The sequence below is a fragment of the Apteryx mantelli genome, chromosome 1 (assembly GCF_036417845.1).
Source record: "Apteryx mantelli isolate bAptMan1 chromosome 1, bAptMan1.hap1, whole genome shotgun sequence".
Taxonomy (NCBI): domain Eukaryota; kingdom Metazoa; phylum Chordata; class Aves; order Apterygiformes; family Apterygidae; genus Apteryx; species Apteryx mantelli.
In genome coordinates this window covers 2,125,045-2,148,330 of record NC_089978.1, presented here as the reverse complement: position 1 = coordinate 2,148,330, position 23,286 = coordinate 2,125,045, and the positions used below count along the sequence as shown (strand labels likewise).

The following is a 23,286-nucleotide window of genomic DNA, read 5'->3' as shown; positions in this document are numbered from 1 at the left end:
TGAAGCAGTTTGATGACCCTAAAAACTGTTAAACCAGGGCAGTTACCCACCTACACCAATATTTCACGTTTACTAGCAGTCACTGCAAAATGTTTCAGGGTGCAAATTCTGTTGGAGTCTCTTTTCCATAGCCTGTGCTCAGCACGGACTTGTCCAAAGACTCCTGGAAAGCTGCATGCTGGATAACACTCACTTGGATTGCAGGGAGGCTAGACAGCTACTGGGGAGTGAGACCCATTGAAAATACTCAATAGATAAACCAGGGCTGACACAGGAAAATAGCGGAAAATAGCTGGAAGTCAGCAGAATAGAGGAAGGGAAAGGATGCTTGCTGTAGTCTTGCTCTTCCCTGGGCATCCTCGTGTGCCTGCTGCTTTTCACACCATTCCTGGGAACACTACTGTACCAAGCTTGTGCCTGGAGTGGATGGAGGAAGCACCTCGTCCATCTCCTGGTACCAAACAACCATCAAGTATAATGTGTCCAACCAAGTCCAACCAAGAATGTATCAGAGATTAAAATGATAAGAACTATTTAATTCTTAGCCAAAAGGCTAAGAAGCAACGGACCCTTGGTCTGAACCAGTGCAGTTGTTCTTATGTTCCACAGGCCAGATGCAGCCTGCAGGTGTGTGTGTTCCTCTTGGCCTGGGATACCTTTCCTTGTCTTCCACTTGTGTCATGCAGTGATTTTACTGGTTTGATGGAGCTACTCATTGAGTCTGAGACTACTCAGAGGGACTGAGTGGCTAAGTCTCATCTTGGGTGATTGCAGAAACCTGTACTGGGTAGGAGGTATCACAAATTCTGCAAGACAAACCGTCGTATGTCCTGAAATAAGGATGAGGTTTTATTTCTAGTGTTTTGGGAGATAATTGGGTGTTTTGCTTTCCAAAATCTCCTTGCCTTTGTATAAAATTTTCCATTGGTATCTTAGGCATGATGCTCTTCAGTCTTGCTGCCCAGACATTCGTGCAGATAACACTCTCCCTTGCCACTCCTTCTGAGGAAACTATACATCAATTCAGAGCTGTTGCGACCTTCAGTTCAAACATCCCTCTTTTAATTTGCATGAGAGAAATAAGGTATAAACTTCTTCAAACCAGGCATTTCACAGAAAGGTTGCAGTTAGAAGCTGGAAATCTGGTGTGCCTCTTGAATTCTCCCCTCACAACCCCTTCTCGTTCATTCACTGTCCACCCTCCTTTCTGTTTCCCTGGCAACGCTGAGTGCACATCCTGGAAAACTTTATCCGAAATCTGCTCCGGGCAGCTTTCCAAATCCATGCTAACCTGATTAGGTGTCTCTGGGGCCTTTGCTGGCTAATCAAATTAGATAGCACTAATGGTAGTGAGGACTTTGAGTGGGTAGAGAGCAGTAAAACATAGTGTATACTTAGTGATAATTATACTTGCTTTTGTGTCATTGATTTATAGGTCTTTTTTCTCCCCCTTTTGTTTTTGTTGTGTTTAAATGCAGCTATTCGGAGGAAGGAAAATGGCTGGTATGACGAAGAGCACCCGCTGGTCTTTCTTTTCTTGGGATCATCTGGAATAGGTAACGTTTGGGTTGTCCTTTGTCCCGAGAGGGATGGGGAGCCAGCGATGAGGCCGGGCTGGGAGCGCTCACGGCTCGCGTACGCCCGCAGCACACGCGAGCGTGGGAAGGGGCTGAGACAGGGGTGTTTCGACTGCTCAGCCGCTCCTCGGGACTCGGCACGTGCCCAGAGCACTTTCGGCAGAACTGTTCATAGCTCCGCATAAAATACCGGTGCGAGATGCCGTCGGCCCTTCCGGGTGGTCGTCCCGTGCGTCTTGCTGCCCCTCGGCAGGACAAGCAGCACCGGGCTTCAGCACGCAGGGCCACATCACGTGCCGGAGCGCGCATGGCCTCCCCCTGAGTTATCCCTGGAGACGGTCTGCCCTTAAAGGCTCAGGAAGGGAGAGTTTTCGTAATAAAAATGTAATTTTAACAGCGCCGTGCTTTCCAGTAGGAGTACCTCCGTAGGAAGGGTTATTAACAGAAATTTGCTATCGCAAAAAAAGGCGCTCTGCTCGTCTTGCTGCTGTGGGCAAGGGTTTCTTCGTGATGATGTGATTTTATTGATGCTGATAGTATTTTTCCTCAAACACAATAAAATGCAACGTGGCAGTTGATCAGTTCATGAAATGGACAAAATGACTTTTACTTGGGGGAAAAAAAAATAGATTTAAAGTAACTGAGCTGTGACATTTGAAAGAGCCTCCGTGCTTTTCCTACCTCCAGCTGAGTCACTTGGTTGTTCGGAAGAGGCTGGTGCAGGAAGGGTTAAGGTAACGGCGCATACGCAGCAGTCACTGTCTCTACAGGATCCTGCCTTAGAGCAGCAGCAGGCCAAGTATTAACTCTAAATGAGTTGCTATAAAGCTGTATAAAAACGGTAAGAAATGTTTGTGGGACTTCATTGCACTGCTTATAGCAGATCTGAAGGCTCAATAATACGAATTGTCAGCTCTTCAACTCTCATATATTTCTGTGACAGGTTTTTTCTTCTTTTACTGCCGTAAAAATGAATATTGAAATAAGAAAGCAAAGCGGCTGAGAATTTTAATGTATCAAGCGGATACTTTGTATGGGTCTTGATGTAACGGCGGTCTGCAAGCCCAAGTATTGTACAAACTAAAATATCTAATGTCTTCACTTTTCAGTAGGTTCCCATAGTAGTTAAGTACTTTAAAGATCCCTTCATATACATGTATATACACATATATACATGAGTGCGTACACATACATACATATGCTCACACACTGGGCTAAGGTACAGCAGTATTTGAAGGCAACAAAGCATGAACTGAAGATAAGATGCAAAATTTTGGTAGAGGTTTTCAGTGTCAGAAGAGGCTTCCAAGCACAGTGATGAATTCCCATTTTTTGCAGCCCTTTTGTGGTGATTATATCTAAAAGAAGGGGCCAGGATCACCTGAAGGCTAGGGCTTGATGTGGAAATGAGTTGGTAAAATTTTCTGGCCTTCCTTATGCAGGAGCTCTAATTAAGTGATCCTGAAGATCTAATCTACCAAATTTATCTTAACAGAAAACAGCTGTTCTGGGATGGGACTGGGGCAGATGTTTAATACTCCAAGAGGCACGACATTATCAAAATACAATGGCTTTAGGAATATTCCGTTTTTAACACCAGCACAGCTCATTTCTACTTTAAGCTGCAGCTCCATTGGCTATGTAGAACTGTATGCTTTTTTTAGCTAGTTTGGTTTTTAAGGCGCAATTTTTTCATTTAGAATAGTTGCTTATGGCATAGCCGTGTGTCTGTTCTCTGCCCTAACACGTCTGAGCGTCTATTTTTCAGTGTATAGTTAAATATAAGACGGATAGATATGTGGTGCAGATACACCACTAGCTTCAGACGTAGTACGAGATGCAAGTTTTAACTCACAGAGCACCTTGTGATTTGACTTCTGTGTCTGTAAAAGGCTGCGGCTCTCCTTTCCTGATAATCTGGGGGAGCTGAGATCAGCCAAGAAGCTCAGCCTGGTAAAGCCAGCAGTCACATGCCGGTGGGTGGCAGCAAGGCAGCTTCAGGGAAGACGGGCGATTCACCGGGTCTGGCAGAGCCCGGGATATTTCAGACCCGCTGCAGAGCCTGCCTGTTTAGCAGGGTTTTTTCCCTGAACGGAGAGGTTGGGAGGACCGGGTCTCAGCCGTACTGAGCTGCTGTGTTTGTTGATACTGTGTCGATGTGGATTTACTCTGCGGTAAATGTTTTGAATTACTGATTGTTCGTAAGCCTGGAATTTTATGACAGTTGCCTTATATAAACCAAATAAAGACTCTCACACTTCCCTGAAATTATTCTTCTAGAAAGTAAGAGACATTGCACATGAAATGTAGAGTATTTAGAGTAAATCTAGCAAAGAGCTGATCTAACTGCAGCTTTTTGTGGAAAAAAAAATTAAGATCTCTCTGTCCATCGTATAAGAATCAGCTGTTTAAAATGAAGCACCGGGTGCTTCCTTAGCCGCCGGTGTTCCTCCCTGGGCTGCCCGTTGCCTTTTTAGCAGGCGTTCAGACCGGGCTGTGCTGCTCCTGGGACAAGGAGGAGGCCCCCAGCGGCACCTTGCAACGCTCCTTCAACTTGTTCCTTGAGTCTCCTTATCTGCAGGAGAAGCAGGGAGCCGCTGCCGGTTGCGCTGTGCCGTTGCTCTCTGTATCCCACGCGTGTGCTGAGGACGCCTGTCAGATCTCAATCCCAATTGCAATCCCTTGGGACAGGGGCTGTCCAAGCTGGAGAGGAGATCCGTGCTGCGGGGTCACCACGGCTCCACAGCTTCTTCCCCCCGTCCAGCCCAAAGGCTCAGTGTCTCAGTTTGGGTGTTGCTGCCCTTCAGGGGGCCTGGGGCTTCAGAAGCCCTGGGCAATTCACCTTCTGAAGGTCTCCTGGAGACCTCAAAATGAAGGAAAATTTGACCTTTTCTGCATGGAGCCACTGCCGGCAACCTGCTGCCACCCACCCATCTAAAACAAGCCAATGTCGGAAACACCCGCTCAGACTTTACCAAGGAAAACGTGGTCTCTCTGCAGCCTTACGTCCGCTTTCGGGTCAGGTGTCGTCTCAGGGCTCTGCAGTAATTCCCGCTGCACTGGGAATGCATTCGCAGACGAAACGGGGGTGTTGGTTACAGCAGCTAACAGCCTCGGAGTTAGCACGGTTCGCGGAAGGGCGGCTGGGTGGCCATCGGAGCCGGCCGCCCAGCTAACACGTGCTTTCTAGCTGTTTAACGTGCGTCTTTCCTTCCTGTGTTTTGAACAGGTAAAACGGAGTTGGCCAAGCAGACAGCCAAGTACATACACAAGGATGTCAAAAAGGTAATGCCTCTTCCCGTTGCTCTTTGCTGCTCAAAGGCCTTTAATAGCAGGGGGCGTTTTGTTCCGTGGTGGTAGGGTCATCATCCGGCTTTCCTGGAGCTGAGAGTCAAGCTTCCCAGTCAGCCCGTCTGGATCACGGCACGCTTTATTCGTCAATAGAAAAGAAACGTGAGGTTTGTACGTGTGCACCGAGAAAGGGCCTCCGCTAGGTTAAAATGAATCCGTTAAGGCCTATGTCCCTGTCTGTGTTACTAATGGCATTTGAATTACAAAGATCTAAACTAACTTAACAAAATATCGTGCTCCCTGTTTGAGGTTGCTGTCGTTTTGACATGGTGTGTTGCGAACAAATTTCTTTGCACCCATTACTAATAACACTATAAATCATTAGAAGAGATGAAATTCTAAAAATTCATTTCACATGTCCCTAGCTGCCCCGTTTGTTGCAATGTATCAGTATAGACAGTGGAAACGGTGGAATTGATTTGGGTTCTCAGTGCTGAAGTGTTTCAGATTCAAAGCCTACAAGCTGTTTGTGTGGTTTTCTTTATTATCCACTTGACAGTTTTTAGTTAAAATGGATTAGAATTATTTCCTACATGGCCATAGGTTCTTTAGTAGGGGGATACGTTGGGCACGTCTACCGTTTTGAAACACTAAGCATTTAGATTTGGATTCCTCGCTTCACATTTAAGCCCCTAGCTGCCTTTGAGAAGTACCCAGCTTTCTTCCACAGAGGTCCGTGGAAAGATGCAGATACTAGAGCCAAGGCTGTGCACATCACAGGGGAAAATGAAGAAACGCAGAGTTGCCCCGTAAGCTGATGTTAGATTAATCCCACCTATCCCCCACATCCTCCAGCACAGAATAGACACAAGGTAAAATGACATATGTAGAAAGAAGATCAAAAGTAAAACAAAGCTGTAAAAATGGCTGTTCTGGTTTCTTTTCATCAACCTTCTATAATTGCTTTCCAGAAGCAATAAATCCCAGTTCCTGGATCTTGGGCACCTTCATCCAAGACTCCTGCACCTGGAACTGGTCAATGCCTGGCCAAACATCAAATAGAAAAATCAGTTAAACACTGAATGTTGTGTTAATTCAATAGCATGCACAAATCGGAGTTTTATTGGTAATGAATCAGCTTGGCAGTCATTGCTGTAATGAGCAGTGTGAAGAGGGGTCATAAACTATATGGGCAGTTATGGGGGAGGCAGCTCTTAGCAGGAACTGACTGATTAAGAGATCCATAATGGTCTCATTTTCATACTGATAGAGAGGTTGCAATGTCGTGACAAATGCTGATGTCCTTAGCCAACCCGTGTTAGAGCACGTGGTATGAACGCTGAGCGAGGAGGGTTCAGGCCATGAACAGACCAAAGCAAAGCATGACTTAGCCCGATTCTGGTCTTGCTCTCACCAGCTGCTTGTCAGGTCCCTGGTGGGATGCTTCTCCTTCATGTCGGTGTACACACTGCCAGGATCGGGCCCAGAAAGCCAGCCTCTGAGAAGTGAGGCCAATTTTTGTACTTCTTTTTCCTATGCAGTTTGGGCCTGGTGAAGACTTGTGGTTCCTAGAGAGTCCAGTTAAGCAGGAGGTGGTTTGCCTTTGTGCAGATCCAGCACTGTGGGTTAAGGGGGTGAACAGCCTTGACCTGATGGAAATTATGGCTGTTTAAATGAGACACGCTATGCTTATTGCCTGTTACAGATGGATAGGTAGGAGAAGCTCATTTAAATCTATAGGCAGATTGTCCAGAAAGCTAGGGATGGCTTTCAAGAATGTGGAACATATGCCATGAGTGGCCTTTGGGTGACTTGGCTGATAGTGCTACGTTGGACTGGTTCAAATGCTTTCAGCAGAAGAATTTTCTATCAAAAGATGCAGCTTCTTTCACACAAAAACTTCTCGTACAACTGATTCCTACAGTCTGTTTAAGTGGGGATATGTTTGGTTTGGTTTGGTTTGGTTTCAGTTCTATCTGATAAGAACTAAATTGATGAAAAGAAGGCTAGAGTAACAAAATACTTTGACAGTTTTGAAGGAAAGCATTTCAGTTGGTCTAAAGAGGTTTTTGTTCATGTTTTAATATTTTTATTATGCAGAGAAAATTGGCTGTTTTGAATTGAAATCTATCCTAAATTGCCTGTTCTCTTGCTGCCTCCACCAAATATTGGCATGTCATGGGAGAGCTGCAAACCAGGCAGATCCTCCAGGGCAGCACAGTCACTGCCTCCCTCTGTATTGTGGGAGTTAATGGCAGCATCTTCTTGGCTTGATGCCTCTAGACTACATCTGGGATCTGAAAGGCATCGGGATACCCTGTGCATTGCTAAAAATCCCATCCATTAGCTCTGAATGTTTTTTGCTTTAGAGATGAGTTGCCATTAAGTGGAATATCCCTGTGTGTGTGTGTTGTCTATGTGCACGTATCCTGGTGAGATGTACACACAGACATTATGTGTCCTTCCATACAATGACTGTTCTTGTTCCCAGTGTCTGCATATCCTCTCACCTCCAGTTGCTCTTTCCAGTAAATAACTATTTCACATAGGTGTCCAGAGAAGGGCCGTTGTCAGGGGATAATATTTGAGTTGTCTTCAGCACATGTTTAAACCAGCCTCTAAGGATCTTCAGCAACACTGGGTTTGCTGCCTGTGACTGTCTCATTGGTACAGCATGGGAACAGTCATACGCATTGTGGAGCAGGTAGTCCAGGAGGGTGTAACCTGTGACTACCCAAAACCTATTAACTGGATGCCTGTGGAGAACTACCATGTCTAGTTGACCGTGTCTGCGTTGTTGCTGAGAAAGTTCAAGCTCGTCTTTTCATACCTTTAGGACCTAGGTTATAGCTGCAAGCCCAGGCAGTTCGTTGTCTGCAGTGGACCAACTTTTGAAATGCAAAAGGAAGTTTATATGTTAACTATAAATTCTGTAACAACGTTATCTCGTCAGTGTGATCTTCCACAAACCTAGTTTACCTTGGCTTTATGATTTTTGTTTTTATTTTATTTATTTTTCCTGAGAAGCATTGTGTTCTTCTTGTGATTAATTTCCAAAAATCGAATGGCAATAATATCCGTTTTACTTAGCAAATTGCAAGTTGCTGTTTCAGTCCCATTTTTATCATTCTAGCTCTAGTGATGAGCAGAGCATCTGAACTGAAACTCAGCTGGGGGATTGTTAGCCAGCTCTGGGAACTGTTCCTAGCTGTCTTTGAGAAACTGCAATTACTTTCCTCTTCCTTCAGAATAAGTCTTCAGCATTTTGTAGTGGGTTTATCTGGCCATTCCACTGCCTGCAATCCTTGGGAACCAAGAAGCAGACACCAGTGTGCTCATCTGTGTAGCCACCTGTCTGGTTCTGGAGAAGACTTCTAAATGTACTGAAACTTTGAGCACGTTAATCAAAATCACATTATATATTTATTTCTCTTACAGGGTTTCATTAGACTGGACATGTCAGAGTTCCAGGAAAGGCACGAGGTTAGTAAATGGGCTGTCGCACATCTAGAGATTGCAGTTTCGAGTTTAATTGGTAATTTAAACAAATCGTGTCAATTCCTTCTTTCCCCTACCTTTCATCACTGTCCTTGGAGGGGCTTAAGATCTCCCAGCTGCTCTTGAACACAGGAAACACCTCCCAGATGGATGCTGTCAGAGGGGCCTAGCCCTGGCAGTGAGCGTTCAGGATCTTTCCAAATTAGTTCCACATTCTCCAGGAGGTGGGCAGTTTAGTGTGTCAAAAGGGGATGCAAGAAAGCTAGCAACAATAGTTGCTCGGGGATGTGGAGTAAATTGCAGTATGGGGACTACCAGTTGAAGAACAGCAAGTTAAAGTGCTGCAGCACGTTAGGAACAGAGACCAAGGAGAAGGAAAATCCTTTATCACTTGTATCCAGTACTGTGCCCTCTGTATGCGGTGTCTGTACCCCGGGTGAAGAGCAACTGAAAGGATATATTGTGCATGAAAACACGCAGCCTGGACATGAGTGATTAGCCACGTTTTGTAAATACGCAGAGACTGTTTGTAAGCCCACTCCAACCTCTCAAGATAAGCTCAAGTGAGCGCAAAGCCCCATTCACTTCCTAACCTCAAACACTTTGCCTGGGCCTACTTTGGTTGAACCTGCTTCTCTGCTGCCTTGGCTTTGCGTGTGCCAAGTCTGTTGAGATCATGTAAATTAGATCCTAGCATGCACTGAGGTGTCAAGGGTGCGTGGGCTGTCCACCTGCAGAGCACTGGCCAGCTCTCTCCTCAGTCCCATGTCTTTATTCTAACAGTCTGAACGGTGGAAGTGTCTAGGCTTGAACCTTACTGACTTGCATTTAGCTGGCAGAGCAGATTTGTGCTGTACCATGAGACCCCAGTAGACAGAGTCCACCCCTCCTATTACACCTACTGGCCATTTACTTCTGATGCTGCAAAAGAAGCAGAACATCTCCGCTGGTTCAGACCCTGGAGATGACGGGATCATTACAAGACTTGGGGGATGAATGTCCCTGAGATACCTGCAGTGAATATGCAAGAGTGAATCTGCAAAAACTTCCCCGGAGAAGGCACAGGATGCTCTAGAAAATCCAGGGAGAAAAACCAATAGCACAGAAAATTTCAGACCAGAAGGAGGTAATTTTATAAAGGGACTGTTGGCTGGAGACACAGACCCTGAGTGATCACACGTACCTTTTCTGCACCTCTATGAGGTGTTTGCACTGGAAAGTGTTAAGCCCCCCTGGGGGCCCGGGCAGCCCTAATGCTTTTGGAGGGGTCTGTCTGCCACTGACTGTGCAGAAGGGAACAAGCTCCTAGCTGAGCCTGCTGGGGAGGCGCTAAGAAGCACCGCTGCAAGCTGGGGGCACCATTTTTTGGCATTTCTTTCTGACCCGCCGTCAGGCTCCAAGCCGAGGGCTGCAGCCAGCCTCTTTCCTGGTGATTAGGGAGCACTGTCGCTATGAGTGGAGAGGAGATTTTAGGCAGACCCTCACATTCAGTGCCCGCGCTGTGCCAAGGGCTGATTAGAGTATTGACCTGGCACAAGGCAGTGCGAGTCTCAGCACCATTGCCAAGATCCGTAGGGCCCTTGAATGGCCAGGGCTAGAAGAGTTCCGAAAGAGTGTTATTTTCTCAAAAACATTAAAGTGAAGGGCTGTGGGAAGAGAAAATAAAGAAGTGCTCGCTGCCAGACTGATAGATGGCTCCTCAGTGGTCATGATAGGATCCTACACAGTAGGAGTAAAAAATGAATAAAAATACAGCCACAGTGATGATTCAGTACAAAGAAAGAATGAGGAGTTAGAAGTAGCAGTATAAATGTAAGGTATAAAATATTGTGCCCTGACAGACAAGAGGCAGAGCAAAGGGAAGAAATAAAGTAGAGAATTGCAGGGAAAGCAATATAAATTTTTCAAGCAAACAAGGATCAGAAGGTCAGTCCAGGAGACAGCCTCCTCTGAAGGAGCCTGGGGAGCCTCATGTAGCCACGGGCACTGCAAAACAAATGAAATGAATTAGCTGCCTTCAGCCGATTTCTGCCTTCGCGTCCCCGAGTCGGCGGGAGCCCCCTCACCTCTGTCCCCAGAGTCTCGAAGGAGGGCAGGGGAGGCAGCGGCACTGCCCCGCAGTTCTCAGGAGGGGGGACCCCGGCTGTCCCCGGGCAGCCTGTTCGGATTGCTCCGCAGGTGGCAAAAAAAGGACCCACCTTTGAACGAAAGCGCTTAGGCGTCCTAAAGTGCCGTCTGGTCAAAGGCAAAGATGAAGCTACTGTGGCTTGTTTCCTCCACCAGCCTTGCAGAGCTGGCCACCACAGTCGCGTAGGGGCACCAAGTGAAGCCACAGCAGACTCACCAGTAATCTGCGCTGCTGCATTGTCCTAGAATAAGAAGTTGCAAATTCTCTGGTTTTTGAGGAGTCACCAATATTCTGGGGATTGGGGATTTTGCTCCAAGAATTCCATCTGCTCCCTGTATTACCAGCGAGCAACTGACTCTTTCGGCACATAGGCATCCTAGAGAGCCACACTGAATTAACCAAACTGACTGATAATTTTAGTTTTGCACCTTTTATACACTTGAAGGACAGTGACTTTAGACAATGCTGGAAGCACCTGCAGAACTGGATACCTTGAAAATGTCCCAAGCTGCATCAAAGCTTGCTTGTCATTTTTACTAAAATATTTCTATTTTCAGAAATATTCTTCTATTTTCTTCTCTGTAACTTTATTTAAAAACTCATAGCATCAAGAAGTGATGAAATTGGTTATTGACCCAAACTTTGATTTCCCGCCAAAGCCATCTGCCATTCATATTCCTTTAAATTCTTGCTCTTAAAAAGGCTAAAAGGCATTAAAGTATGTCTTGAACAGCTAGGATGGGACACTTGGACACTGCTCATGAAGGTAGGGATTGCGCCTGTTCGCCTGCCAGTGGCTGCTCTTTCAGATTCTGGTGGTTAAAGCTCTGTGTGAGTTAATTGCTCAGCAGTCACTGATCTGCGTTTTGCCAAACTTGCTTATTAAGCTGATCTTGGGATACCTGGGGTGTGATAGATGTCACAACGTATACAGAACTTGATTTGTCTACGGAAAAGAATCATGGCTGATTGCTCGCTGCTGTATACCCGAGAGGGCTTCTTTCCTGACAATGTGCGGATCATCTTCCTCATCTCCTGTTGTTTTTCCCTAGGTGGCCAAGTTTATTGGCTCTCCACCTGGCTACGTGGGTCATGAAGAGGGTGGGCAGCTCACCAAAAAGCTGAGGCAGTGTCCAAATGCTGTGGTGCTCTTTGACGAGGTCGACAAAGCCCACCCGGATGTCCTCACCATAATGCTGCAGCTGTTCGATGAAGTAAGTCTGCATTTCAGAACCAAGTTAGCACAAAGGCTAGCACAAAGTCATCAGAAGATGGCAGTGGGCAGTGTAAGGGATGAGGCTGTAGGAGATGTTCTGAACCACAGTTGAAACACTCCAAATCAATGGTCAGTGTTCACTTCTAAAAATGTAAGCCAGCCTGTCATTCTCGTCTCCATTTTAACACCAGGAAACAGAATCATGCTGAGGTCTCCTGGTAGAAGAAATGACATCTTCAGACAAAGTGATGGGAAGGTTAGAAACTTTAACAGGAAGGCTAGGAATCAGATTGTCCTGTGTCATTGGAAAGGTGCTATGCTGAAGACCATGTCATGGGGATACTACCAAGACAAGAAACCCCCAATGAAAGCTCGGTGCCAAAATAGGTGGGCTGCCTGTCCACTGCAGAAAGCAGGAGCGATGAAAGGAGACGCGAAGGCGATTGCCCTGTTCACCGGCATGCCCCGTGCGGCCGCATGCCTTACACATACACCCTCTCAGACATGGCATGGAGGAAATCAGCTTTCACTTCCCGGGCACGAAGCAGGGTATTGCACATCATCAGACAAGCACTGTATCCTGGAGAGGGCCTCGAAGGGCTCCTTAATCCATCTGAATCCTAATGAGTCATTTCTTGTTAATTGTCTGCTTTCTAGTTCAGGTTGGCTAATTGCTGATTTTTCAGGTGGCATGTGATTTGTCTCACACCTTTTCCCCCCAAACATGCATGGCACTACCTGATCCTGCTGGGACTAGGCGGGCAGACGCTCATTGTTTGAGGGAGGGAACATAGATAAAGCCTATGACTTTGGGGTCCCTTGCTGTCTGCTCGTCTCTGGGAGGACTCTTTACAAATGACCTGTCTTGGGAAGTTACAGTTTCCCTTGCATGAACCGGTGGCAACCAGAGACAAACGTGTGTCTCCATGAGTTAGCCTGGGGCCTGCAGAAGAGATTAAAGATTAAGCAAGTGGTGGTTGTGCTGCATGCTCTGTTGAGCACTCAGCCTGTTGCATGCAAGTTTTTCTGTTTCTTTTTAAGGTCCCAGTCTGTCCTCAGAGGCAAACAAACTCCCAAGCAATGTGCTGTGAGGTTTTTTGGGGTTTTGTTTTTCTTTTAAGGATTAATAATACAATTTTTTCTTGCATAGATCATCACAGCAGCAGCTAAATGTGAAATCAATTCCTGTACCACGCACTTGACAGGGCAATAACCCAAATGTTAATCTCAAGCACCCAACAAGGATTTGTGTCATTGTGCTGGATATCTGCTGCTGGAGACATATCGAGGAAAGAAACTGCCTGGGGAGCTGCTTACTTTTTCCCCTTTATTTTTCTCTCTTTTTTTATTTTATTAATCAAGAGAACTAGTACTTTTGAAGGGTTCCTGTGTTAGTTTGGTAGCATACCGCAGCAGTTAGTGCTCCAAAGTAGTCACCTCCCACAAGCCAGGTGAGGCTCCTGCTGCTCCCCATGGACGCATGCGCTCCTGCGATGCTGGGCTGCAATTGCAGCCACGGGCCCTGGTTTGGTTCATCGGGGCGGTTCTGCGGGCGTAAGGGATGCTCCCTGTTGCCTCTTGCTGTCACAGTTTCTTCATTACCTGGTTTGCTCCATGTGCATAACCAGAGCAGAGTGACCCAGAGAAAGGAGGTCAGTTCCTCTGGCCCATTCCCTTCCACAGCGCTCATCTCCTCAGAAATGTTGGGATTTAAATGGCAACAGTTTTCCAACAAATTTTTCATAACCCTGCTATTTCTGCAAGATTGTTTCAGTTTTGCTTATTTTTGGTTGGACTACCAACATTGCACTTCTGCATGGTGCTTTCAAACCACTACAAACGTCACTCTGAGCCTGACCCCTCCCTGCCACCCCCGCATGGAGGAGATCTCCCAGACTGCCACGGTGGCACGGAGAGCTCTGGAGTGACTCATCTGTAAGACTTTGATGAGCATGCGGTAAATGCTGCTGGAGCTGTTTAAGGCACTGCTGCCTGCTGCTGCCCACTCTGCTTTTCTGCTGGTGGTTACCACCAAAAAGAGTCGGCAAGGGGGAATGGATCACATCCCAGCCACTCCAAGTCCAGCATCCCAGCTTAAGCCACAACCAAAAGCAGGGCTGAACTAAGAGCCTGGACTGTGTCTGACAGTCCTGCCTTCAAACCCACCAGAGGGACAACAGCCTCTATCAGCGTGGTGGGTCAGTGGCGCCGGGTGGCAACAACTTCACCTGCTCTCGCAGGATTCACCAGAGCTCGTGTGTCAGACCCGAAACCACAGCAGGGAGATGGGCAGAGGGTCAAAGGCAGCTGAGTTACACAAGGCAGGCAACCATAGGTGACTGAGAGCTGCACCAGCCCATCTCCCTTGCAAGGGAGAACGCTTTTCCCAAAGCTTCAGTTGAGCTTATCCTGGCTGGGACCGCGTGCGTGGTCAGTTATGTGATTCCTCTGAGGAGCTGAACTTCTTCAGTTTCTGCAGCTCAGTCCTGTTTAATTGCCTGCCTTTATCCTTGGGTATCTCTTGGACAGTATCAAAAATACATCCATTCTGGGGAAAAGTGGGACCCCTGACCTTTCGTCTCATGTTTTGGAAATGTTCTGTGACACCTGCTCTCATGCTGCTTGTGTTGACTGGTGTCGTTCCAGGGCAGACTGACAGACGGGAAAGGAAAAACCATTGACTGCAAGGATGCCATCTTTATCATGACCTCCAATGTGGCGAGTGACGAGATAGCCCAGCATGCTCTGCAGCTTAGGCAAGAGGCCGTGGAAATGAGCAAGAAGAGGATCGCGGAAAACTTAGGTACTGCTCTTTCACTGTCATACCCCAAATCCTTAAAGAATCCAGCACCTTCATAGCAGCGTAGGTCCCTGCTGCAAGAATCACATGCCGTGCCTCATCAGCCACAAAAACTCTTCTGAACGGTACCCTCCAGCATTGCTCAGCCAGGTACTACTGCCTTTCACAGCCTCAGGCCTCCCCCCCAGCTCCGTCTTGACCAAAGCTGGGTGAAACTGGAGAAGCTCACAAGACCCTAAAGCCCCTGGCCCTACAGATCTTGGAGAGGTCTTTAATAAAGTTCCCACTTTTTTTTTTTCTGTCTCCAATCAGGCCCAGTGCTCTGTGCTATGGCCTCAGATGGCCACGTTTGCCTGCCTCTGGCGTTTTTCACAGCTTCTCCAGGACCCTTGTCTAAACTCTGCACATGAAGCTTTCGTTTGGCTCTGGCTCTGCCATCTGTGTTCCCACTCTCTGCTTTCCAGGACTGGTCAAGCCCAGTTTTCACTCAGGCGCGCTCAAACTCTCTGTGTCCTCACTGCGCTGGTCTTTACTGACTGTGTATGTTCTCCTATAGATAGAACAGTGTTGTTGCAGTTCTGTGCTGAAGGTGTGGAAACCTGCCTTCACAGAGCTCCCTCCCCTCTCAAACCCCTGTTCAGCCCAAATTGCTGTGGAGGAGCCTGTTTTCCTGGTGACCACTGTCATCTGTGCAGTGAGTAGGTTAATAATTGCTCGCTCCGATTCTCTGGAGGATGGCGCTGTTTCATGGGTGCTCCACGTTTTCACCTTGCCTCAGAGAGTGATGGAGTTCTGCATTAATGAACTGGTCACCCTCTAGTCAGGTGCTAAAAACTCCGGGAGTGTCTACTGGGAGCAAACTGAAGGTCTTAATAAGTATATGCCACCGCTTGTTTCATTTGACACCACCTGTCCTACCATCCCTTTGCCAGAAGGGAGCACCCAGCCGGTTCTGCACTTGCCTCTCTTGTGCTAGACCCTGCAGCTGGTCCACACTGATGTGTGCTCCAAGGCACAGCAGCTTTAGGGCAAGCCTCAGGGGCGCTTGTCTGCCGGAAGGGGAGGCAGCTGCCTGCTCTCGTCCGTGCGTGTGTCTAAGAAGTCTCGCTGTTGGCTTCTAGCATGACCTGTTGCTGAAAAGGAGTCTCACGCACCAAGCTGAGCTGTTCTTTCTCCTGTGATACCTCTGCTTTGGGTTTGCCATGTTGTGAACTCCTCAGTACTCAAGGTCATATCCTTGAGCTCTGTCTTTGGGAAGGGATTTATGTCCCACCTCAGCCTTCTTGATTCCATGCTCTTCCCTTTATCATCTCATCCTTTTCTTTCGTTCAAGACATTTCCAATGCTTTCTACAAAAAGGCTGTGGCCTGTACAGGTGCTCACATTAAAGAGGGAGAGTTTGTTTCCCCACGGTCATTCCCAAAAGGACTGAGCTTCATAAATTTTCCTTTGCCTTGCAACGGAGCAGCAGGCCCACCCATGAGGGTCCTGTGGAAAATTTTCCAAGAAAGTGAAGTAATGTACTGAAAAGGAGCACTGAGTAGGGATGAGGGCAGCCTTTAAGGTTTGAAATAAACCACTCCGCTGAGAGTCCCAGTTTCAGTTTAACCCTCTGTTGTCCTCCCCTTTCAGCGATAACTCCAGCAGACCCCAGCTACTGACGGGGTCTCTGCTGCGCTGAGGGGGAGCAGAAGGTGAGGGCTGCTCAGAGGCCATTCCCTCTAGATCTGAAATGAGAGACTGCGTGCGAACACAGACACAGGCGTAGGGAGCGCAAGGAAACAGTATCACTGTCCGGTGTTGCTGTGCTTGTGAATAACTAGGCAGTCATTTATCGTGATGGTCACATCCTGCTTTTACCCCATCAGAGTTTAGTTCCTTTTTACTGTCTTACATGTCTAGACAGCACATCTTCCATAGGGTATCTGGCAATGTGTGGCATCTTACATATATGCAATATTTGCAAAAGGTCAGTCTTGAGAACTCCTCTCACCGGTGGAAACGCCCTGAGAACTTGTTGGGTGCAGTGTGTCCTGGGGCTGTAGCACAGCCATCTGCATCCACTCCGTGGATAGCAGGAAAAAAGGTTGGGCTTAGGCCTCAGATGTATTTTTCAGCTTCTCTCTCACTGTCTCTTCCTTTTTATTTTGAGAAGTGAGTACGAAAGCTTGCTTAATTCAGAATCTTTAAACTTCAATCAAACTAGGTAAAGGACAAAGCATGCCTGCAACTGAACTTTCAAGAATAACATTTTAAAATGCCAAGCACTTTTCTCCTAAATGAGGAAAGCATTGAATTTTAATTTCTAGAACTGTACAAGAGACAGCTGCAGTTGGTGAATGACAGCAAGAGAGCATAGCTGGAAAATGTATTTTGGATCAGAAGCCTAGGCTCAATTGAGTTTCACGGACCTCCTTGTAATTTACTGAGCTCCTGGCTTGGCTTGGTCTTGAATGCAGTGGCCATGAGGTCAGTGTAAGTGCCTGGATGGGTAGATAAATGGAAAGATAGACGGAAGGAGCTGCTTCTACAGCATCTCTCAATCTGTGAGTGCAAGCAGTGAGTATTACAGGTGACAAAGCTAAGTACTGGGGGTGGCTCTGTGCATTCTGCCTTTTCCAGCTCTTCTCTTCTACAGGACTTGTGTGCTGGGAGAATGCCATGCCAAATTCCTGTTATTTTTTGAAAAAACCCTTGTTGGTGTCTTATAGCACAAAGCAGAACAGTGAAATGGGCTGAATCCTTACAACTAAAGACCCTCCTGCCCCACTGAGCGCCAGCATGCTTGTGTCCATCCTAAGAGGGTTACTAAGACTTAAAGGGGGGGCCCTTTCAAACAAGGGTCAATAAGAGCACCTCAGCCTCCCTTGGCGGCCCGGGATGGGAAGGGGAAGAGGTGATTTCAGAGCACGTAGCACCGCGTTGTCACACACCGGCACTAATATTGATAAGGTGAAGCTTGAAAGCCTCATCTGCCACTGTTAGTCATGTAACAGCCTTTGCCAAGGCTGTGACGTGGGAAAAGCTTTCAGGATCCAGCCCTCAGCGTGGAACTTTCTCTCCTGGCCTGTTTTTCAAAATCCTATCCGAGCATCTTTGATGCATGCAACCTCCCTGGTTATGTTAAATAGCATGTGTAGTTAAATGCTTGGAAACGCAGAAAGAAATGAGGAGATAAAGAAAAAGAGAAAAGTGAATTTAGGCCGCAGAAAGCTAAGCCCTGCGTTTAAGCTGCCTGCTGTGGTACAGAGCTGGGATTCAGGGAGCCTGCTGTGCAGGGCTGCCAGACCCTGGCTCCATCTACAGTCAATGGAGGGAAGTAGACCCAAAACCTACATCAGACTTCTGCCCCAGACTGTCTGAACACGGATTTTGCTGTTTGCTGAAGAGCCTGGGAACCGTTTGTGCCTGACAGGAGCTGCGAGAGCCTATGCAGAACAACCCCAGATGACAGTGTACTTTGTGCCTAATGTAATCAGCGCCGGTTCTGATAGCCCGGCTGCAGGCCATGATTTGTGGAGGCCAAATGAGGACTCTCGTTATCTGAAGTCTCCAGGCAGACGGCTCCTGGGCAGTGTAAGGCAGAGAGCGGAGGTGGAGCGGAAGCTCTTTTGCCGTGCAAGAGTATCAGTGAAACGCATTAGCGAAGGGTGCTTTCCTCGGGCCCCGACGGGCAGCGAGAGGAGACCCAGGCACAAACAAGTCGGGGACCTAAATGGCAGGAACCAGTTACACAGCATGGAAGGTGCAGGGCAAGCACGTTACCAACAGGTTAATACACAAACGTGTTTTGTGGCATGTATCAAGAGCCCAGGTCTGGTATGAAGTCCCCTCTAAGCCCCCGTCTTGCCTTCCTGCCCGCTGTCTTGCTTCTTTCCACAGTGCTTGGTTGTTCATTCTCCAGGAGTTGATGGGACAGGAAGACCATGTCCTGCCTTACGTACTGACACACGGTGTCTTTATGTCTTTCAGAGGATGTCCAGATGACTGACAAGATAACCATCTCTAAGCAATTCAAGGAAAAGGTTATTCGCCCGATCTTAAAGGTACCGAGGATTTTTTTCATGGCTTATATTTCAGGTGTCCTAAGTTTTGGTCACTGAGCCTTTTTGTGCCGTATCTGCCATGTTTGTCACCCCATTCCCCAACCGTCTCCCAGCTGTGCAATGTGACACAACGTCATTTGTTTCTAATTTTCAGCCACAAGAAGTAAGCTCGGAGCCTTGCAGAAACAAATGACAGCATCCTATTGACTCCCTGTGCTCTTGTATCAGAGCAATGATATGAGACAGAAAAGGGAGCATGGGGTGCCAAGCGTGGCAGTAAGCACCTCTGAGGGTTTCTCTCCTTGCCCATGGTGGTGTGTGCAGAGCGTAGCAGTGAGAGAAACTGGGGTGCAGAGCGCGGGGTCCAGCTGCTGCTGGATAGTGCTGCTGCTCGCTGGGTGCTGAGGGAGCTTCGTGTTAAGTTACACCAGGGACAGGACTATCCCCTCTTCGGGGGTCACTGCTCCTAATCCAACTCACTGCTCGCAGGTCGCGCAGAGGTGAGCGCTTTGGGGTGAGGTCTGAGTGACGAGGATGGGCTTTGCCGTGCTGACGGAGGAACACAGAGACCTCACGCTGTTCCCTTTTCACTAGGGCAGGCTTCAGGGGAAGGGTGCACGTGGACATTGCCATTACACGGACTCTTGAGTGGAACCAAGCCTTCCCGGTGCCCTGCTTGATTTTTGTGTTCCCACTGGTGGGAGCTCCCAGATGTTTTCTTGACGGTCTGCTGGCAGTAGCTGCCAGAACAGAACCTCCAAAGTACTTCCTTGGTCAGGTCTAAAATGCATCCTCCAGTGGTCTGAATATGGAGGAATGCTAGAGAAGATACCCAACCCGGGGGCCTCGGTGGGTTAGTACCCCGTGCAGATAGGATGGAGATCAGTCCTGTAGTGCCCTCAGCCACCCATCGCAATGACACCCCTACCAGTCCGACTGTTCCTCTCAAGGGTGCGGTCCGGTGCAGCCCAGCCTCTCCCCTCCTGCGTTGCCTGGGCGCAGTCTGAGCGCCCGGCGCGAGGGTTAAACTGGGGGAGGAGGTCTGACCGCGGCCACAAGCGGCCGGTGTGTCTGAGCGGGTTACAGATGGCGGGGGGGGGCTCCCAATCGCATTAGCGCGCGGGGGGCTGCGCACGGAATTGGTGCGCGTAGGAACCGGGCAAGAAATGCTAGCGGTCCGTCAGAATGAAAAATCCCACCGCTTCCTGCCCCTGCCCTGGCGATTAAGTTGCTTTAAGATGTTTCTAAAGCACTTCAGGGTGCTGTTCACGTGGCACTTCCTACACAGACCAAGAATTTGACCTCCCTGTGGGAGGCTCAGATCAGACCCTCAGAAACAGGAGAGCCCAGAGAGCAATGAGGAAAATGTCGCTGCGACTCGTGCGAGGGAGTGCAGCGGGAAAGGCTGGAGCCGGGCTTACAGTGCGGGAGAGATTAGTTTTTAGTTCCTTCCTTTGCCATCTCTGGAAAAATTAATTCCTCCCCTAAGCGATGCTGAGAGCTGCTCTTGGTGACCCAAGGTCTGGCAGCCTGGATTTCCTGCTCCGTGGCATGTGGAGGGATGGTTGCCAGGGCCTCGTTACACAGATGCGTGACTGTCGTTTGGAGATGGAGGTGGGCTCTGGGGAGCTCCTTCTGCAGTGTCGCTGTCGCGGGTCTGCCTGTCGGCGTCACCACCCTGTCCCCGCTGACCTTCACCCTTTGTCCTTGCAGGCTCACTTCCGACGGGACGAGTTTCTGGGGAGGATCAATGAGATTGTGTATTTTCTCCCTTTTTGCCACTCGGAGCTCATCCAGCTTGTCAACAAGGAGCTGAATTTTTGGGCCAAGAAGGTAAAAACCTTTGCTCAGAGGGGACTGCTTTAGAGGTAACTTCTCGCATGACATGTGAGCCAGAGGAAATCCCTGTCCAAGCCTTCAAACTGCTGATACAGAGGCAGGGTGAAGGTTGTGGCTCTGTTTCCCAAGGAACTGTAGCCACGCTCTCAGGGCCGGAGCAGCAGCAGGACAGGATTGTAGCCATGGGGAGCAAAGGATCACAAGGATGTTTATGAGGTGCATGCAGCGTCTGTCCTTGTCTTGGTCCCAGATCTAAGCAGGGGACTTGCAAACCATAACTTAAGTTAGTACAGATACCATCCTAGATGCTCCAGGCCAGACACCTACTCCATCTGCAAGGCCATCTAGGCCAAGCTCAGGCACAAGGACACTCTCAGCTCCCCACCACACTGCCCATGGTGTCCTGGGTTCCTAACTAGTGAAGAAACGGGTTGCTCAAAGGCACCAGTAACACTTCCTTCTCCTTCTCACCCCGCAGGCCAAAACGAGGCACAATATCACCCTGGTTTGGGACAGGGAAGTTATGGACGTGCTGGCTGATGGCTACAACTTGCACTATGGCGCCCGGTCTATCAAACATGAGGTAAAGTAGAAGGATGAAGCAAATGTTGGCCCCATTTGGAGTTACACAGGGCACAGGAGCACAGACGAACCCCACAGCATCACCTCACAGTCACAGTCTGCATGGGAAGAGTCGGGATGGTTACTCTTTGTGTCTGTCCCCTAGAAGAGTGTTCCCACAGATTCCAAGGCTGAGATGTTCATGATCTGTGGGAGGAAACATCACAGCCAATATACTTCAGAAAGACACAGAGAGTTAAGTTATATGAGCAGGAGATTGTGGGATTTCTCCTGACTTTCTTCATTGTCCACACACACGTTTGGACCGGCATATACATGCTCCTGCCTGTGCTTTGCAACCAGGCAGGTCAGATGTCCATCTGACACTGGTTAAGATCCATCAAGAAAATGTCCACTGTGAGGGTGGTTTTCTGAAGAGCTTCAGGCGCATGTTGTTCAGAAGCAGCTGAAGTCTCTTGGTGTACCTCCTGCTACGCTGCGGTGTGAGCTGTGCTGCCAGGGCTCAGCCCCGTCCGCAGAAGGCAGAGAAGAGACACCCTGGGGACATCTGCTCTGCCCTTGGGTGGGAAGGAGTGCTGCGTGGCTCCAGAGGCTTTGAGGCTGACCGAAGGGGCTTAAGTGGGCAGAAGGCTTTCTAATGGGAGCCGCTTTGTCTTCTTCAGGTTGAACGGCGTGTTGTGAACCAGTTAGCAGCTGCTTATGAGCAGGACCTGCTGCCAAGGGGGTGCACTTTGAGGATCACGGTGGAGGATTTGGACAAGCAGCTGCTGAAAACCAAGGACAGCTCGTCCTCTGGGGTGGATAAAACAAAGATGCCAACGCTGCGGCTGGAGATCGTGGAGAAAGACAGCAAATCCCGAAAACTGGACATCCAAGCACCTTTGAACCCTGAAAATATTACTTACTTCTTATAGGCATGAGGACCACTCCTGGAGCACTCTCCAAGCAGCTGCTGCCTGTGGGACGCTGCAGGCCACCCTGGTTGACAATAAAATACCGTGAGACTCGGAGTGTCCAGTCTGGCCACATCAGTGTGTACAGGCCACTCCTGACGGTCAGAGCAGGGCGTGAGGTGGGGCAGGGGCAAAGCTGTGCTCTCGTGGGCTCTTCCTCCTCTTCGGGAGCGGGACACGGGCAGGCAGGACCCTCGTGTGACCACACTGCGCCCATTTATTCCGGGATAGACACGGAGGCGGTTTGGGGCTGCAGCTACGGACCGGGGAGGTGCCGTGCTGCTGTTACGGGGACATAGCAAATATATAGGTGGAGGGTGGTGGGATTTCGCCGTAGAAGCACTTGGCACAAGGTGAAGGAGTATTTTAAAAAGGGGGGAAAGCAGATGTCAGATCATGCAGGAGCCGGGGAGTTCGGCTCCAACAGGACTTGCTGTTCCTGAAAGGGGAGTCTCACTGCGGAGGCTGGGTTCGCTGGGGTTGGATTGCTGCTGGAAAAGGGGTAGGACAGGGACTGAGTGTATGACCGCTTGATTTTAAAAGCCACCAGGCACTCTTCGACTCTGTATTTCGCCCGCCTCTTAATTTATTGCAATAAATGCAGCGTGCACATACGCCGTTCTGCTTCTCACGCGGGCCGGGGGGGGAGGACGGGCAGAGCGGAGCTGGGGATTGCCCATTAATAGGATAGAGAAGGGCAAGAAGCATCCCCGGGAGACTCCTACATTTCCTGCTCACCAGTGGGAGATAGGGATAATACCAGCGAGTTTCCGTCCGCCAGCCCCATCCCGGCCAGGTGACATCGCAGCGTATAAACCCCATTGCTAAACGCTGCAGCCGCTCCTCCCGCCTCTGGTTTTCCGTCACTGACCAGATTATCTCCGCTCCGTAGACCTGCTTTCTGGGAATATTGAATAACTCAGGGTTAACCTAGATGTCCAAGCTGTCCTCAGTGTCAGAGCTCGGAGCAAAGTTCCCCGGTCCAGACAAATTGAAAGTTACAGTGTCTCTTACCGGGCAAAATTGGATTTGTTTCCTGAGCGTCCGTAACGTGTTCCCTGGGCGGAAGGTTTAACTCTTCCGAGCCTTCCGGCCGTGGCGCCGTGGCCAGGCATGCGCCGCACCGTTTGCACGTGGCCCCGGGCACTCAGCTCCGCGTTCGTGTGGACCGTCGCCTCCGCCGCGCCGGCCCCGTGATTCCTCTGGGTCTCCTCTGCCCTCGGCGAGAAGCAGAACCGGGGTCCTCGCTCCCTCCCGTCAGCAGTGAGGAGGAGGAGGAGGGAGGGATCCCGCTCTGGGGTAAAGATCTTTGGGATCTTCCCATGTGAAGGGTTCTGGGGTTTACCCTGTCCTCCA

The 23,286-nt window shown here is 48.9% G+C and overlaps 1 protein-coding gene and 1 non-coding gene across 2 annotated transcripts in view; one reads left to right on the top strand and one right to left on the bottom strand.

The window, feature by feature from the left end:
• The window catches only part of CLPB (ClpB family mitochondrial disaggregase), a 93,341-nt gene extending 70,797 nt beyond the window's left edge, over positions 1-22,544 (top strand). Inside the window, exons 8-16 of the mRNA XM_067305809.1 lie at positions 1,479-1,556; positions 4,807-4,862; positions 8,307-8,351; positions 11,547-11,708; positions 14,357-14,513; positions 18,483-18,556; positions 20,270-20,389; positions 20,874-20,978; positions 21,640-22,544. Of these exons, the coding sequence (XP_067161910.1) occupies positions 1,479-1,556; positions 4,807-4,862; positions 8,307-8,351; positions 11,547-11,708; positions 14,357-14,513; positions 18,483-18,556; positions 20,270-20,389; positions 20,874-20,978; positions 21,640-21,891 (1,049 nt within the window). The 3' untranslated portion in view covers positions 21,892-22,544. The remainder of the gene's footprint in view (positions 1-1,478; positions 1,557-4,806; positions 4,863-8,306; positions 8,352-11,546; positions 11,709-14,356; positions 14,514-18,482; positions 18,557-20,269; positions 20,390-20,873; positions 20,979-21,639) is intronic.
• LOC136991183 (U2 spliceosomal RNA) lies at positions 373-565 on the bottom strand. Its single transcript, XR_010883227.1, has one exon. It is a non-coding gene; the product is annotated as a U2 spliceosomal RNA (small nuclear RNA).
• Positions 22,545-23,286: the final 742 nt, after the last annotated feature.